At 42.0% G+C, this 17,909-nt stretch overlaps 1 protein-coding gene across 1 annotated transcript in view; it reads right to left on the reverse strand.

Annotated features, from left to right (window-relative positions):
• Positions 1–17,909, reverse strand: part of LOC140212452 (adenylate cyclase type 2-like) — a 507,180-nt gene that overhangs the window by 133,735 nt on the left and 355,536 nt on the right. Inside the window, exons 6-9 of the mRNA XM_072283265.1 lie at positions 17,529–17,683; positions 12,539–12,650; positions 12,320–12,447; positions 648–806 (exon numbers count right to left, since the gene is read on the reverse strand). Of these exons, the coding sequence (XP_072139366.1) occupies positions 648–806; positions 12,320–12,447; positions 12,539–12,650; positions 17,529–17,683 (554 nt within the window). The remainder of the gene's footprint in view (positions 1–647; positions 807–12,319; positions 12,448–12,538; positions 12,651–17,528; positions 17,684–17,909) is intronic.

Raw genomic sequence — 17,909 nt, forward strand, 5'->3', positions numbered from 1 at the left:
GGAGGGCAGCAGCCCTTGGAGGGTGGAGTCAACTGAAAGAATCGAAGGAGAAGGGAAATGGAAAAAAATCAAATGTCAAAGAGACTGGAGTAGTCGGACAGGTGAGACTGGAAGGCATGAAGTTAAGGTTAGATTGATAGGTAGACTGGAAGGGTCAGAGATTGATATTAGCATTCTAGAAATGGTGGAATAAGTCCCTTATTTTTTCTCCCATTCTGTACAGCAACACGTCTTCCAATTTCAACATGTCCTCTTCAATGGAATTTAAATCATCTCTTGCAGAACCTATCCACTGCCTTCAATTTTAAACCATGATGAGAAATCTGGATTGCCGCGGATTGCCACAAGGAAAAATGGCATTGATATTGCAAAGCTGAAAGGGAAGTGTGGGACAGGAAGTACTGACAATAAGTTTCCCCTGGCTTTACTATATTTAAAGAATCAAGCTTTCTTCTGTACTGTGCATGACAATAATAAACCAATTCCAAAAACCAGGAGGGAAAGATGTTCAGGAAATGAATCTTGCATGAGGCAAATTTGGCTGTTAGTTTTCTATGTAAATAGATTATGAATAGGCATATGGAAAGATGTCAAATAGATTTAAATGCCAAATATTAAACATGGTAGACCATTCGATGCTTGCTTACCCTGGAACACCTCCTGCTTCCATGTGATTTGCAAGAGTGACATCATGTGACCAGACATCATATTGCCATTTCTGTAATCCGATGACTCCACATAGGACATTCCCGGAATGAACTCCCACACGCATGTTGATATCAACTCCTGTGGCATCCCTTACCTTCCTTAAAAGTACAAGATCAAAATGAGCATGAGAAACTTTAGTTCAAGTTTGAGAACAAATTGAAAATCAGCTTCCCGTTATCCATTTCAGAACTCTAATTTTTCAGTCAACGTGGGGTTGGCTTTCATTTTCACTGTGGCTTAAGAAAGGAAAGTGGCAGAGTGATGTTCCTCTACACCATGTTTATTCAGTCTTCCTACAATCTTCCTCATGAATACACTTACCTTAATTAATGTATCAGCCAAAAAATAACCCTCAAGATGATTCTGCAAACTTCCTTGGAAAGCTGTGATGGTTTTCAGCAGCTTTTATGCATAGGTATAAAAATGCATACATGTCTTGGGTTCTATCTTCAAGAGCATGTTTCATCTTTCTCTAATTTTGGACTAAATACATTCAGTCTACAATGAATGTTCCTTAATGTTGTTATAGTCGGGGGGGGGGTGGTAATGGGGACAAGCTCCCGCTACCTATTAAATGCTCCCAATGGTGTGCAGCTCAAATAGCCTCTGAGAACCAAACCCAGCTCCTGGCCTTCACATGTGGCTTAGCTATTATGCCTGGTGGACCATTTCTACTGACAGGAGAAGAGACAAAGGTGGTTTACTGGTGCATTAAAACCAGTCGCTTCGGGCAGATGAGGCTTGTCAGCCATGGTTGGAAAATGAAAAGTAATCTCAAACCTCTGCTGCCCTCCTCCTACACCCATTCATGGGGGAAGGCTTCGGGAGTAAACCCCAAGGGAAAAATGCCGACAGACAACTTCTGTGACGCTGCTAGTGCAAAACTGCATCGGCCTCTGCCATTCCTTTGGGTTAATCAGATGCGTGGAGAGGGGGAGCTTGCTACATGGGCAACAACTTGCTCTCCATATTGTACTGGCCAGGCTTGTGTATCTAGACAGCTAGAATGTAACGTCCATGGTCGACCCTGATCTACTACTACATGAATGAAGCAGTTAAAATTTACTTATTTGTTCTGCAGGTGTTTCGTAGAAATCATTATGATACACAATTAGACAACCACTGTTGAGGTAGAGTGATTTTCTCACTTCCAGATGAAATTGCTACTGGATGTCAAGTTTTCAAGAAAAGTAATGGGCTTTTTAAAACATTGTACTTCAATAGTTTATACTGGTTTATTCATGTGCAACACACTGAAGGTGCAGGAAGAACACAGCAGGCCAGGCAGCATCTAAGGAAAAGAGTAAGCAAGCGACATTCTGGGCCGAGACCCTTCTCAGCCCGAAACATCGACCGTACTCATTTCCATAGATGCTGCCTGGCCTGCTGAATTCCTGCAGCATTTTGTGTGTGTGTGTTGCTCTGGATTTCCAGCATCTGCAGATTCTCTCCAAGTGACCAGCAGTCTTTTCCCTAATTTTAAAATGACCTCAAGAGAACAAGGGACGCGATAGTATTCGATTTGATCAGTGATCCTCGATATGTCATGCTGTTCTGCAAATGATCCTTCGCTCATTTGATGTCAATGCCTCTCAAATTATTTGTTCTGTTGAAATGCTTAACATGTGAATAAAATGGAATAGTATAGCAAGAACTGCAAGATGAACAAGCGTCTTCAATGTAATGTGGTACAGCGAGTGTAGTGGAAAAAATATCGAGAGCCAGCCTGCTACAGATGGCAGAAGGTTGCCTCCATTACCACAAATAGCCTGCCACCGCTAACTGCTTTCAGGGTAAAGAGCAAGCAATGCAAATTATTATTGCCCTTCCATACACCTTCGTCAATTTGTACTAAATAGCAAAACTATGTGTCTTCACGACAGATGATTAGAGGGCAGTGGTACAATTACAGCAGAGATTTTATATGTCAAGAGCTCTGTTAACAGAAGGGACAACATAAAATCACTATAATATACAATCAGTATGATAGCTTTGATTCGCTGAATCATACAATACAGAGCATCACGACTGTGTCAGGTTGAAAAAAACCCTGCTCTTTTCTGCAAATTGTTCCTTTTCAACCACATTATTTCTTCAATCATAGTTTGAAAGTATTTTTGAATCTGCTCCTATCACTTTATCAGGGGTAGATGCATTAGATCACAATGTGAAATGCTTTTTATTGTCATTGTGGCCTCTTGTTCTTTTTCCTGCTGCGTCGGCCTGCGTTCATAATTTTGAGCATAATCTACTAAATTCCCACTTAACTTTCTCTGTACTGAAGAGAGACAGAAAAAAATGAACAGCTTCTGTAGTTGTTCCATCGAATAAAGTCTTGCTTCCCTTTCTCCGTTCCCTTTCTAAGGACTCCCTCGAGGTGCTGCCTGAGCTGGATGTAGTACGACAACTGGGGCCTAACAAGTGACAGACAAAGGGTACGCATACCACATTGGTTTCATAATCTACGCTTCCGTTCATAAACAAAAGAGTCACATATTATTTTTTTCACGTCTTTTCTCGTCTTCCTGTGACAGCCCAGAAGATTTGTATCCAGTCCTCCTGCATTTACACTCACTTTAATATTTAGGTCTTGGAGTTCATGTAGCTTAGCAAAAAGTTGTTTAAGCTTGTGCCTGTAAGTGACTTCCCAAACTTTGTTCTGAATCCTTTGAGCATATGACAAGAACTTACAGGAAGACTGCAAGACATTTGCAGTGACATTGACCATGTCTATGCTATCACATTTGCGGGACGTCCATTTAGAACAGAAATGAGGAAAAATTTCTTTCAACAGAGAGTCGTGAATCTTTGGAATTCTTTGCCACAGACAGCTGTGCAGGCCAAGTCATTGGCCATATTTTAGGTGGTGGTTGATCAGTTCTTGATTAATCAGGGCGTCGAAGGTTATGGGGTTACGGGGAGAAGGCAAGGAAATGGGGTTGAGAGGGATAATAAATCAGCATTGATGGAAGGACAGAGCAGGATTGATAGGGTGAATGGCTTAATTCTTCTTCTAAGCCTTATGGTCTTATGGTCTTCTGGTCCTCACTGTATAAAACCATAAGACCTAAGAACAGAATTAGGCCATTCGGTCCACCGAGTCTGCTCCATCAGTATAATTATGTCATTTGATAGGCAGCCATTTGATTTGATTATGCATTTTGCAGCCAGTATAATCAAAGACCCCACCCACCTCAGATATTCTTTCTCTCTCTGGTCCAGCAGAAGATACAAAGGCCCAAAAGCACGTATCACCATGCTCGAGGATAGCTTCTATCCCACTGTGATCAGATGCTTGAATGGTCCTCTTTTCTGATAATCCACCTTGTTATGATCTTGCAGAATTCTCAGATGGACTGGTAGGGTAGATTGAGAGAGGATATTTCCTCTGGCTTAGTGCTCAAAAGGTTAGTGTTGCAGTCAGAAAATAAGGGGTCGGTCGCTTAGAACTGAAATGAAGAGGAATGTCCTCGCTCAAGTGGTGGTGGAATCCTTGGAATTCTCTACCCTGGATGACAGTGCATTCAAAGCAGACATTGTTGATATTCATATTGAGAAGACTAGAATATAAAAGCAAAAATGTAATCCTGAGGCTATATAAGGCATTGGTCAGACCCCATTTGGAGTAGTGTGAGCAGCACTGACGAGGGCCCAGAGGAGGTTCACAAGAATGATTCCAAGAATGAAAAGGTTAACGTATGAGGAGGATTTGATGGCTCTCAGCCTGTACCCGCTGAAATTTAGAAGAATGGGGCAGATCTCATTGAACATTGAAAGGCCGAGATGGAGTGGATGTGGAGAGGATGTTTCCATAGCGGGGGAGTCCAGGAGCATAAGGCCCAAGCCTCAGAACAAAGAGACATTCACTTAGATGAGGATGAATTTCTTTAGCCAGAAGAAGGTGAATCTGTGGAATTCAATGCCACAGACAGCTGTGGAGGCCACGTCATTGGGCATATTTGAAGTGGCGTTCGATAGGTTCTTGATTAGTCCAGGTATCAAAGGTTACAGGGAGAATGCAAGAAAATGGTGTTGAGAGGGAAAATAAATCAGCCATGACACAATGGTGGAGCAGACTCGACGGGCTGACTGGCCTAACCCTGCTCCTATGTCTTATGGTCTTATTTCAGGATATCAAAGAATAAAAAGACATGTGGGTAGGGCAGGCTATTGGAGTTTGAGGTATCAACTTGTTGAATGGTTCATCAGGCTTAAAGATTAAAGATTAGCTTTACTTGTCATATCAAAACTTTGAAACATACAGTGAAATGCATCATTTGCTTTGTGCTGGGGGCAGCCTGCAAATGTTGCCACGCTTCCCTCACCAATGTAGCATGCCCACAACTCACTAACCCTAACCATATACCTTTGGACTGTGGGAGGAAACTGTAGCACCCGGAGGAAACCCATGCAGTCATGGAGAGAACGTACAAACTCCTTACAGACAGCAGCAGGAATCGAACCCCACTAATGCAGTTGTGCCTACTGCTACACCACCATGCTGCCCTCAGCTACCAGTGAAGGCAGATGTGAGTGAGAGCTATGGTGGTGGAGAATCTTCCCCTTCAGAGTCACAGGGCTCAGAGTAGGCCTGCCCAGGGCCTGTGCTTTGGGATTGATGGAAACGAATGATCATTGGAGGGTAGGAAGGGGCGAGAGGGCTTTGTTCGACCCGTTTGGAATATAAAAGGTAGAAGAAACTGAGCACGATTTAAGGTGGGATGAGAGGGAGTAGATTGGGGGCCCGTTCCGAGAGCGAGGAACGACCTGAGGTTTCAATGAATTAAGTGCCAGGCCAGATTGTAAAGGTCGGAGTGTTGGAGCCGGAGGCGTGGGACGAGCTGGTTCACCTTGCTGCTCATCTCTACGCTGAAACGAGGCTGCGGTCTGCAACTGCTCTGGGACCAGCTGCAGTGATGACTGGCTTCGTGGCTGTGGATTCACTTTTGTGAACTTCAGCTCTGAATGTTAGTTGCTTACCTTTATTGTTTGCGTGATTCGTTTTTTTTCTGGGTGTTGGACGGTCTTTTTTAAATGGGTTCTATTAGGTTTCTTTGCTTTGTGGCTGCCTGTAAGGAGGTGAATCTCAAGGTTGTATAATGTAGACATACTTTGTACTTTGGATGAGGGCACTACGACATCTTGGTGCTTTACATCTGACTAGCAGCTCCATAGCCCATACTTGCCTATACCCTTGCCGGTAACTGATTGAGAAGTTGAGCTCTGACAGACAAGATTAGGTCAGCAGCTGTCAACAACTCCCTGCAAGAGAGAAGGAAGGTTGTACATTCGCTGCTTTCCACTATTTTAGTGGTTGCTTCAATGGGCAACACAGTTTTAAGCCCTATAATTCCAAGAGGCCATACAATCAAATTACTCAAGGGTCATACTGTTGACACCAATGAACTCCTTTTACTCTGGAATTCCAGCAGTCCTGAACCATTTAGAAGGTGTGTCATTATTTTGTTATATAATGGTCAAGAAGGTAAACGTGGTGACACAGCCAACGCCTCATTTGCCGTCCACCAGATATGCAACTATTATGATTGTTGATTCATCAAGGAAAATAATGGCAGAGCAATCGACGGCAGTGTTGAATGCTGAAGGCACAGGATAAGTTAGCTGTAAGTGCTATTGCAGCTAATGGAATAGCAGTGTGAACTAGTACTGAAGAGATGCCTGTGTATCCTTAGTCATTGTTAAGTAAGTATCACAAGAGCTGTAGATTTATGGTATAGTGGAACTAATAAAGAGAGATGCAGCATCTGTCTGGATCAAGCATGCCTTCTTTAAACTTGCACCATTTCTGTTATATAGTGATAAAATTCTGGCATTTTAAGTACAGCCCTACGTTACCTTTGATATGACCTGCTGCTAGTAAACATAGAGCTTCCTGAGCTGAAAATTTTTAATGTGGATTTTTTTTCTCTCACTCTGCTTCAGTTACAATGCACTTACTCTAGATTTTGCAAGACAATTAGGGCTTTTTTCAAACAGGATTCTTTGACCCCTACAGTGAAAATTACAAAGATCTCTCTCAGGACCACAAATATGAATAACAACCAAATATTCAAGATTTCTTCTCTTTGCAATTATTCTGAAAAATTTCAGTTGTGAAAATTTGATCGGGGAATAAAGCAAGAAGTACAGAGAATAAAAGAACAAATCTAAGCACGTTCCACAGTATGTCACAGATAATCACTACTGTAGCGGGGGGAGGAATGGAAACCAAGCAAAATGATTCAACAACAAAAAAAGTAAAACATGAGAGAGAAAAACAGTTCTTTTCTGAGTTTAGTTAAGGAATTAATGTGTTCTCCATGTAACATCTCTTCCAAGCCTCAGCAGCATTCCGTGAAATTCTGAGGTAGTACCTGGAGTATGGTGGGTATTGAACTCAAGCCTTCTTGGTTAAAAGAAAAGCACAATTATTTACTCAATACAGCAGAGAAAGAAGGAATATAGAAATGAATCCTTGCCCAGTGGTTGTTATTGTTTCATTACATCTGTGCCTCAGTTGTGTATTGCCACAACAGATTTTTTTAAATAAGCCTACAAAAAAGAAACAACATACTTTTTTAATCCTCATTAGTAGAAATCAAAACTATCCTAATTCCAAGTTGAAAGTTCGAAGTCAATTTATTTTTAAAGTACATGTATTCACCATATGCAACCCTAAGATTCATTTTCTTGTGGGCATACTCAATAAATCAATATAATAACAGGCATAATAGAATCATAGAAAGTCCGCCCAGCTAGGCCGCTCAACCAGAGTGCAGAAGACAACAAATTGTGGAAATACAAAAAGAAGAAATAATAAAAATACATAAGTAGGCAATAAATATTGAGAACATGAGATGAAGAGTCTTTGAAATTGAGTCCATTGGTTGTGGGAACATTTCAATGATGGGGCCAGTGAAGTTGAATGAAGTTATCCCCTTTGGTTCAAGAATCTGATAGCTGAGGGGTACTAACTGTCCTGAACCTGGTGATGTGAGTCCTGAGGCTTTTTCCTGATGGCAGCAGTGAGAAAAAAGCATGTCCTGGTCAGTGGGGGTCCTGAGGCAGTGTTTCATGTAGATATGCTCAATGGAGGGGAGTCTGTGATGGACAGAGCCATATCCACTACTTCTTGTAGGATTTTCCAATCAAGGACAATGGTGTTTCCATAACAAGCTGTGATACAGCCACTCTCTGCTACTAATTTATAATACCATTGTAATTATACTTTTGTCATATTTTAAATACACTATTAAAATTATTTTTATCCATGGATGAGAGTTAAAAGCCCTATCCAGAGTTTATCTCTCTCAGAATCACAGCAATTGTGTTTTCTTCACTGGTACCTTGACAGTGCCTTCACACTGCCAGAGAGCTGCCACTCAGAATTTTCACACTACAGTCAAAATTGGACTGTTAGCCTTGAGACTATCAGATCAGGGGCTGAACAGATTGATGACAGGGAAGATCAGACTGAGAGGGGGAGGGTCATTTCTGGGTAGAGGTGGTAAGGAGGAAAGGAAAATGGATCAAGAAGGATTAAAGATTTGGCCTGGAAAATCATATGTTAAGGTAGTCTCCATCCTAATGACATGAACATTGATTTTTCTGACTTTCAATAATTTCTCCCCCCTCTCCCTTCCCCATTTTCTATACTTCCATTCCCTTCTCCTCACCTAGCCATCACCTGCCGCCGGGGCCCCTCCTCCTTCCCTTTCTCCCAAGGTTCATTGTCCTCTCATTTCAGATACCTTCTTCTTCAGCCATTTATCTTTTCCACTTGTCACCTCCCAGTTTCCTTAGTTCACCCCCACCTCCTCCTCCACCCTCCCACCTTCCTCCTCACCTGGCTTCACCTATCACCTTCTAGCTTGTGCTCCTTCCCCTCTCTCCCATCCCCACCCCTACCCAACCTTCTTATTCTGGTTTCTCCTCCATTCTTCACCATCCCTGATGAAGAATCTCATCCCCAAATGTTCATCCCTGACGTGTTGAGTTCCTCCAACGTTTTGTGTGCGTTGCTGAGTATTTGGTTGGTTTGGCATCAAAGTTGGGATTGCATTGGGCTACCCACACTAGTGCAACCAAGCCTTGAGAGAAATGACAACTCCCTTAGTGAGAGGTGGCATAGCGGTTAGAGCAATGATATTACAGCTTGAGGGATTTGGAGTTTTGGAGTTCAATTCTGGTACCACCTGTAAGGAGCTTGTACTTTCTCCCGTGACTGTATGGGTTTCTTCCGTGTTCTCCAGGTTCCTCACGTGGTCCAAAGACGTGTTGCTTAGTAGGTTAATTGGCCATTGTAAATAGTCCTGTGATTATGTTAGTATTAAATGGGTAGATTGCCAGGGGCCGGTTCTGCACTGCATCTCTAAGTAAAATTAAAATAAATGATAAAGGTGTTGTGTCCCTTAAATTTCAATAATTTCACCCATCAGTAAACAGCACAAATCATTTGTCACTACTGAAGTATCATGGCATGAAATTTCCATTAGAAATATACTCGAGCTTCCGTCCTAGTATGCTGTGGTCTGAGTTGTTGTTGCTCCTTTCTGCGCCTTGTGGCGCATCGGGCAGCAACCTTGTCGGTTTTCTTTTAGCATCTTTCTCTGTTTTAAATGAGGCCGAGTTGCTAGCTCGATGCTCAACCCAGCATGGATGGAAAGCGTATAAGAAACTGGATGGATTCTAACCTAGGACTGCTCGCCTCAAAGTGCGGCCTGGATGACTCTACACCACCGGCTGACAAGTGCGTGATAAAATACAATTAACATCATTATAATGGATTTCACTGGTTTTTGGCCCTAACTGAAAACCTAGTCTGAAGCTGCACCCAGATATGAGAATAGAGTAGGTTTTCTTAAGATAGGCTAAACATGCAAAGAACTATCTGACTTCATGTAACCTTTTTAAGTGTGGGATTTATTTGCAGTCATGTGAACCACCTGAAATGTTTCTGATTGATGTAAAGATTTCTGAATTACTATTATTAGTTCTGACAAAATGGATCGCTGATATTACACCAAAATCAAGGTTTGCTTTTAACAACCCATCATCAAATAAACACTGCAACAGTAACACCCACGACCACAATCCAGATCTGTAAGGTTCAATTTTAGTGGTAGGATATAGTTATTCACAGATGGAGGCTGATGTTAACATAATACCCAGATTCAGATACAGCATTAACACATAATTTATTGTTAGATGATCGTTAGATTTAATAATCAGGTGTCAAACAGTGAATCAGGAAGGAAAAGAAATGGAAGTACTCAGATTGTTTTTTGGCGAACAGAGTTGGAAAATAGAGGAACTGCACTAAATTTGTATCAGGGTTCAGTAACAAGGTTCAATCCCAACCTCGGGTGTTGTCTGTGTGGAATTTTCATCGTCTCCCTGTGACAACGTGGGTTTCCTCTCGGTGTTCTGGTTTCCTCCCGGATCTCAAAGATGTGCAGGTTGGTAGGTTGGAGGCTGTGTGAGTTTGCACCTCTTGCAGATTCTGGACTGGGGGGAGCAGTGATTGATGAGAATGTTGGCGGGAAGGGGAGGGAATGAAAACAGGACTGGTATAGGGTTAGTGTGATGGATGGTTGATGGTCTAATGGATTGAACAGCCAGGATTTTTTGCTGAAATGATCTATCCCATTCATGTCTGATCATATTTTTCACCAGAAAACTCTCTTCATATAGAATTGTTTGTTCGTTCATGTGCCATGTTGTATGAAGTGGGCCATCATGGTCTTTCCACGATCATGATTGTTCTTGGCAAATCTTTCCACAGAAGTAGTTTGGTATTGCCTTCTTCTGGACTGGGTCATTACAAGACGGGTGACCCCAGCCATTAACAATACTAAAACATAGAAACATAGAAAACCTACAGCACAATTCAGGCCCTTCGGCCCACAAAGTTGTGCCGAACATGTCCCTACCTTAGAAATTACTAGGCTTACCTATAGCCCTCTATTTTTCTAAGCTCCATGTACCTATCCAAAAGTCTCTTAAAAGACCCTATCGTATCCCTCTCCACCACCGTTGCCGGCAGCCCATTCCACGCACTCACCACTCTCTGAGTAAAAAAACTTACCCCTCTGTACCTTCTCCCCAGCACCTTAAACCTGTGTCCTCTTGTGCCAACCATTTCAGTCCTGGGAAAAAGCCCCTGACTATCCACACGATCAATGCCTCTCATCATCTTATACACCCCTATCAGGTCACCTCTCATTCTTCCTTGCTCCAAGGAGAAAAGGCCGCGTTCACTCAACCTGTTTTCATAAGGCATGCTCCCCAATCCAGGCAACGTCCTTGTAAATCTCCTCTGCACCCTTTCTATGGCATCCACATCCTTCCTGTAGTGAGGCGACCAGAACCGAGCACAGTTCTCCAAGTGGGGTCTGACCGGGGTCCTATATATCTGCAATATTACCTCTCGGCTCCTAAATTCAATTCTATGATTAATAAAGGCCAATACACCGTATGCTTTCTTAACCACAGCGTCAACCTGCGCAGCTGCTTTGAGCGTCCTATGGACTCGGACCCCAAGATCCCTCTGATCCTCCACATTGCCGAGAGTCTTACCATGAATACTATATTCTGCCATCATATTTGATCTACCAAAATGAACCACTTCACACTTATCTGGGTTATCACTCTTCAAAGATTTTCTGCCTGGCAATAGTAGTCGCATAACTAGGACTTGTGATAATGCATCAGCTACTCAAATAACCATGCACTACCTGCTCCTATGGCTTCATGTGACCCTGACTGGGGGGTGGGATGCGTGCGAAGCAGGTGCTACATCTTGCCTACGGAGACCTGCAGGCTCCCAGAGGGAAAGAGCGCCTTCCACTTCTTTTGGTAGAGATGTATCTCCACCCCTGCCACCTATGTAGAATTGTTACGCTTGTTTAGAAGTTAAACTCCCAAGCCTAATGAATAGTTATTTTAGCGTTTCTCCAGTACCTGACTTACTAAATTATTTATTGACTTATTTTATTTAGAGATTTAGTACTGAACGGGTGCTTCCTTTTCCATGCTGCTCAGCACATCTACTTAACCCTCGCCTAATCACGGGACAATTATCAATAACCAACTAACCTACTAACCGGTAAGTCTTTGGACTGTGGGAGAAAACCAGAGCACCTGGAAGAAATCCACACGGTCACAGGGAGAACAAACAAACTCCTTACAGACGACACCAGGATTGAACCCCGAGCTCCGGCGCCTTGAGCTAGAATAGCATTGGGCTAATGGCTATGCTACTGTGGTGCCTATTATCTTCTTGAAACTTTATGAGCCCATTTTCATATCTTGTATGTGTGGAAGATTGATTATACAATGATACATAGGTTGCAATAATTTGTAAAATATTATTTGCAGCTATGTGTATACTTGTTGGCGCTTTCATTTGCAGAAAGTACAAGTTACCACATTTGGGATGATTGTTTTAAAGTAATACATCCTCAGCACAAATGTAGATAAATTCTAATAACAGTTGGCACCTCAGTGTATAACAAGCAGCAAACATGTATCAAGTAGTAAAATATTGCTAGAAAATCAAGTTTAAATTATTTTTATTCCTAGCAGTGAAAAAGCTTAAGACATAACTCACTTTATGGCTTCACACATATCCAAGCCCATTTTCACACAGTTCTTAGCATGGTTTGGCAGGGATATTGGTAAACCAGAGACACAATAGTAGCAGTCTCCCAGAATCTTGATCCTCATGCAGTCATTTTCCTGAACAAAATCAAAGGTGAAGATTATTTCATAACGCCAACACGTGTTACTATTAGACAGAGTTTTGCTTGTAAATGCAGGTACAACTTACCTTTGCAATTTGATCAAACTTGCCAAATAATTCATTGAGTGTGTGCACAAGCTCCCCAGGAGAACATTCACTGGCCAGACGTGTAAACCCCACAATATCGGCATACAATATACTGCAGAAACATAAATGTTTAAAATATTTGAACTCCTATCATCATGTATAATAGTAGACAACAGCAAAATGTTCTGTACAGTGATGGAATAATCTTAAGATATTTAAGAGTACAGTTATACCTCACCTGGCAGGCACAAGTTAGACATTTCAAACTACAACACACACATACACACAAAATGCTGGAGGAGCTCAGCAGGCCAGGCAGCACCCATGAAAAAGTGTAAACAGATGATTTTTCGGGGCAAGACCCTTCATCGGGACTCCTTCACTGTTTTAACGCCACGAGAAAAGTTGCTTATTTGTTTCCATCACACTATTTCCCTATCCATGAAGATTCAGGGGGCGCAAATTCGACTGGGCATCAATGAAAGTCATGGCGCAATACAAGAGAATTCCTATAAGCCTGGTTTTCCGTGAACAACTTTGTCAACGAACATGTAAACCACAATTTTTATGAGTCGATGTAGGAAAAATTCCTGACCAGGAAGTTTGCTGCACAACCAATCAGCGATGAGATATCCACCCCATATCACAATTGAATTTCTGAAATGACATCCAATCAGCTGATTGAAAAATACGTTAAGCATTCAAATGCCAAGCACTCAAAGAAACACACCTCAATCTGACACTGTTTCCTCACATGGTGACAAAACGTTTGCAAGTAAATCACCAAGATCGGAGAATAGCTCAACCCAACCATCAACCACATTTTCCAAATTACTTCCAACACTATTTCCCATTGGCTGAAACACTCTTTTCACATGAAACAGCCATTCATGTGCTTTCACTTGCCTGGTATATTGTAGACACAAGAGACTGCAAGTGCGGAATCTAGAGCAACAAACAATTGGTCAGAGGAAATCAAAGGGTCAAGCAGTATCTGTGTGGGGGAAGCTATTTGTTGACATTTGAGGTTGAAACACAGCATCAAATGCAGCCTTTTTCTTACTCAGGTGCCAAATATGGGTTACGGATCTTTCTTTCAGGTATGTATAACCTGGACAACCTTGCAGCTTACTACTTTTAATTGTTCACCCTTTGGACAAAAGTAGTTTGTGATGTGACACTCGGAGGGTACTTATGCTTGATATATTTCCAAGACGAGATTATTGGGCAATTAACGTTGAAGTGTAATGATGATACAAATTTCAAGAGAAGAAATTTGACATGTCCCTATCAATGCCAATCTTTAGTGTAGAATCACATTCTATCTCAATGCATAGTGACCTGATATGGCAACTGGTCTACACGTGACTGCATTGCTATTGCTTTACCCCATTCTAGCTCGATGCACTATGTAAAGATTTAATCTGTATAAACCATATGCAGTATAAGCTTTTCACTGCATCTTGGTAAATGTGACAGTAATAAATGAAAACTAAAATCGAATTAAATATTGTGTCTTTCAAAGGTCTTCTACCAATGTGCCTCTGTCCCTCTGAAAATCACAATGAGACCTAGAAAATGTGGATTGTTTCCCGATTCATGATCCACAAACAATGGCAAAAATTATAAAATTACAAGTATCTCTGGTGTGCCAGTATATCATTCAACAGAGTATGAATAATGAAGAGTTCAAAGATTGAGACTAAGGTTCATGGTCGACAATGAAAGAGACCCCCATTCTCCTGTGTGCATTGGAGACATGGTCGTACTCAAATACTCACGTTGAAGTAAGGGAGAAGGAACACTAACGCCATCGTCTCCATTTCCATCAGCTGGACAGATGAAATAATATCCCTTCCCAGCACTAATGCTCTAGTCACATTTTGAAATTCAGGCTAATCACTGCGAGGTGAGTTGCCTGAATGCCACGTGCCACAAAACCGACTCCGGAAACAAACACCCTGAGCTCTGTTTTAGCAAGAGATTTCCGGACGAGCTGAGTAGACAGTGTGAGATTTGTGAACCAGTGAGCATGTTCTCCGGGTCTCCTGAGCCATTCTAACATAGATGTCATTAATTATCAGTCTGGGCAATCTACACCTTCAGTGGAAATGCACCTTGGAGCCTAGAAAAATCACAAAAACTGCACCTAACCAGTCCTTCAGTGCTTTCATATTCCAGGGATGTTTACCACTTCAGAATCATTGTAAACCTTTCAGGCTAAAAACAGACTTGTGAACTGATTTGATCCAGAAATTTTTATTTGTTTTCACAGGTCTCCCAAAATAGGATTTTAAGGGAATAAAACTTCAGGGGTGAGATTTTAAAACTGACGTTGAATTAGTGTGACAGAAAGAATGTGAAAGGGAGATAACAACGTAAATGGAAGATAACGATGCAGTAGCAGTAAAAGGAATTAAAGGCCAAATAAAAACAATGGTTTGGAGACAACACGCACAAAATGCTGGAGGCCTGCTGTGTGTTGCTTGGATTTCTAGCATCTGCAGGTTTTCTCTTGATAATGATTTAGAGGGATTGTTAAATGAAGTGAACTCAAGTCCTTCATCTCATCATTCCCTTGGGGGTGATTATGATTTAATTCTACTCCAGTCCCGGGTTACAGGACAGATTTTTACCATATGTGACACTGTAGGTTCCTGAAAAGATGGCCGGTCTGTTTGGGATGTTGTGTGCTCCTTTTCAGACGTTCAAAGCCGCGCCTGGTGATTTTACTTCATATCGTGAGCCAGGAATTCAAATGAGGAAACTTTGAGAATATTCTTGAAACATTTTTTTTCCATCAACCTGGAAGTCTCTGCGGTATCTTGATGTTATGGATTTCAAAAATGAGATTCTGGAAAACATGGGGCACTTAAGTGATGGCTGGTATTGATAAAATTCATCACACCTCCAATGCAGCAGCCAACTGAGTCAAATGGTTGCATCGTGGCCTGGTATGGGAACCCAATGCCCAGGAACAGAAGAGTCTACAAAAGTGGTGTTTACAGCCCAGTCCATCAGTGGCAGAGCCAGTGAGCGCAGTTACAAGGAGCCCTGCCACAGGGAAGCGGCTGCCAGCATCAACGACTCCCATCATTCAGACCTTGCTCTCTTCTTGCTGCTGCCATCAGTGAGCAGACACAGGAACCGTAGGTTCCACACCACCTGGTTCAGGATGAGTTATTACCCCTCAGCCGTCCGGCTCCCGAACCGGCTTCACTCACCTCAACTCTGAACTGACTCCACAGTCGAAGGACTCACTTCCAAGGGTGCCACAACTCATGTTCTCAGTGTTATTTATTTACTTATTGTTTATTTATCTACTTTCACAGTTTGGCTCTTTTTCAAATTGTTGTTGGTCAGTGCAACACTCACAACATGCTGGAGGAACTCAGCAGGTCGGGCAGCATCCGTGGAAAAGATCAGTCGACGTTTCGGGCCGGAACCCTTCATCAGGACTGTAGAGGGAAGGGGCAGAGGCCCTATAAAGAAGGTGGGGGGAGGGTGGGAAGGAGAAGGCTGGAAGGTTCCAGGTGAAAAACCAGTAAGGGGAAAGACAAAGGGGTGGAGGAGGGGAACCAGGAAGAGGATAGGCAGGAAAGGTGAAGAAGGAATAGGGGAAAATACAATGGGTAGTAGGAGGAGGCGGAACCAAGAGGGAGGTGATAGGCAGCTGGGGGAGGGGGCAGAGTGACATAGGGATAGGGGAAGGGAGGGGGAGGGAATTACCGGGAGGGGGAGGGAATTACTGGTAGGTGGAGAATTCTATGTTCATACCAAGGGGCTGGAGACTACCCAGATGGTATATGAGGTGTTGCTCCTCCAACCTGAGTTTAGCCTCATCATGGCAGTAGAGGAGGCCATGTATGGACATATCTGAATGGGAGTGGGAAGCAGAGTTAAAGTGGGTGGCTACTGGGAGATCCTGTCTGTTGTGGCGGACGGAGCGGAAGTGCTCGACAAAGCGGTCCCCCAATCTGCGTCGGGTTTCACCGATGTAGAGGAGGCCGCACCGGGAGCACCGGATGCAATAGATGACCCCAACAGACTCACAAGTGAAGTGTTGCCTGACTTGGAAGTACTGTTTGGGGCCCTGAATGGTGGCAAGAGAGGAGGTGTAGGGACAGGTGTAGCACTTGCGCTTACAAGGTCAGTCTTTGGTATTTACAGTTTTTTTTCATAAATTCTGTTTTTCTTTATTTTGAATGCCTGAAAAAAATGAATCTTGAGGTAGTACACGGTGATATATATGTACTTGAATAATAAATTTACTTTGAGCTTTGAAAAGAGCAGGATCTCAAACCTGACAACTAGCTCAGAGATTCTTGAGCAGCAATGATCCATGCTGTTCTATATGCTTCAAGAACATGGACAATGTACAATATCTCAAAGAAATAGCACCAAAACTCTCTGTAAAATCCTCCAGCAGGATATGGAACCAAAGCAAATCTAATCTAAGACCAACATCCCCACAAAAAACCTGGTCACATTCAACAGCTCCAGTGGAAAGGCCAGTTTGTTTTCAGGAGTGACATTAGAATTATAAAACTTGTAAAAGAGCAACACGTACAATTTAAAACTTGAAATAGTAGAAAAACATACATTGGGAAAGTTCTAATGCAAACAGTATAAAGGTATTCAAGACTAGCTATTTAATTAAGGCAAACATTCCACATTTTGTACAGGAACCTGACACTTGAGGATTTAGCTGGGCATCTCTAAGTACAACTGAATAGGTCAGCCAGCCCAGACAGCAGGAAAGCATTCTTCATTTATTGCATTAAATTAGATAAGAGGATGGAAAATAGTATTATAAAAGAATGATATTTTTGAAGATTATAACATAGTGCCTGATATGTAAGTATACATATCAAAGGTGAAAAACATGTAATAGCAACTGGATTGAAAATAATTTTATAAAGTACCCTTACAGAAACAGTGTCCAGATATTTTTTCTATTTTTTATGTTTTGAGAAGAAATGAGAAGTACCTCACATTTGTGTGCCTCTTCACATACAAATTGTGAAAGTTATTTGTATTTTCCAGCTGGCAGTGACCAGACTTGGGCCCTTGTAATCGCTGAATGATTTCGGCCTTCATCTCCATGGCAATATGTGCAGGAAGCAATGACAGTAGGAGACGTTCCTTTGAAAAGAGAATTACAAATTTAAATATTGTAATGACAAATTTACGCACATCTTGAATCTCCCTTTTGGCATAGAAATGATGTGAGCATGTATGACAAAAAAGAAAACTATGGGTCTCAGTGGACCTTAGACATTAACAACAATTTTAAATAATTCTTACACATTTGTTCATTTATTTCTCCTGCATTTCTGGGGATAATATGGTCATTTAAATTTATTCCTTT

This window comes from Mobula birostris, chromosome 19, assembly GCF_030028105.1.
Source record: "Mobula birostris isolate sMobBir1 chromosome 19, sMobBir1.hap1, whole genome shotgun sequence".
In the NCBI taxonomy this organism is placed as follows: Eukaryota; Metazoa; Chordata; class Chondrichthyes; order Myliobatiformes; family Myliobatidae; genus Mobula; species Mobula birostris.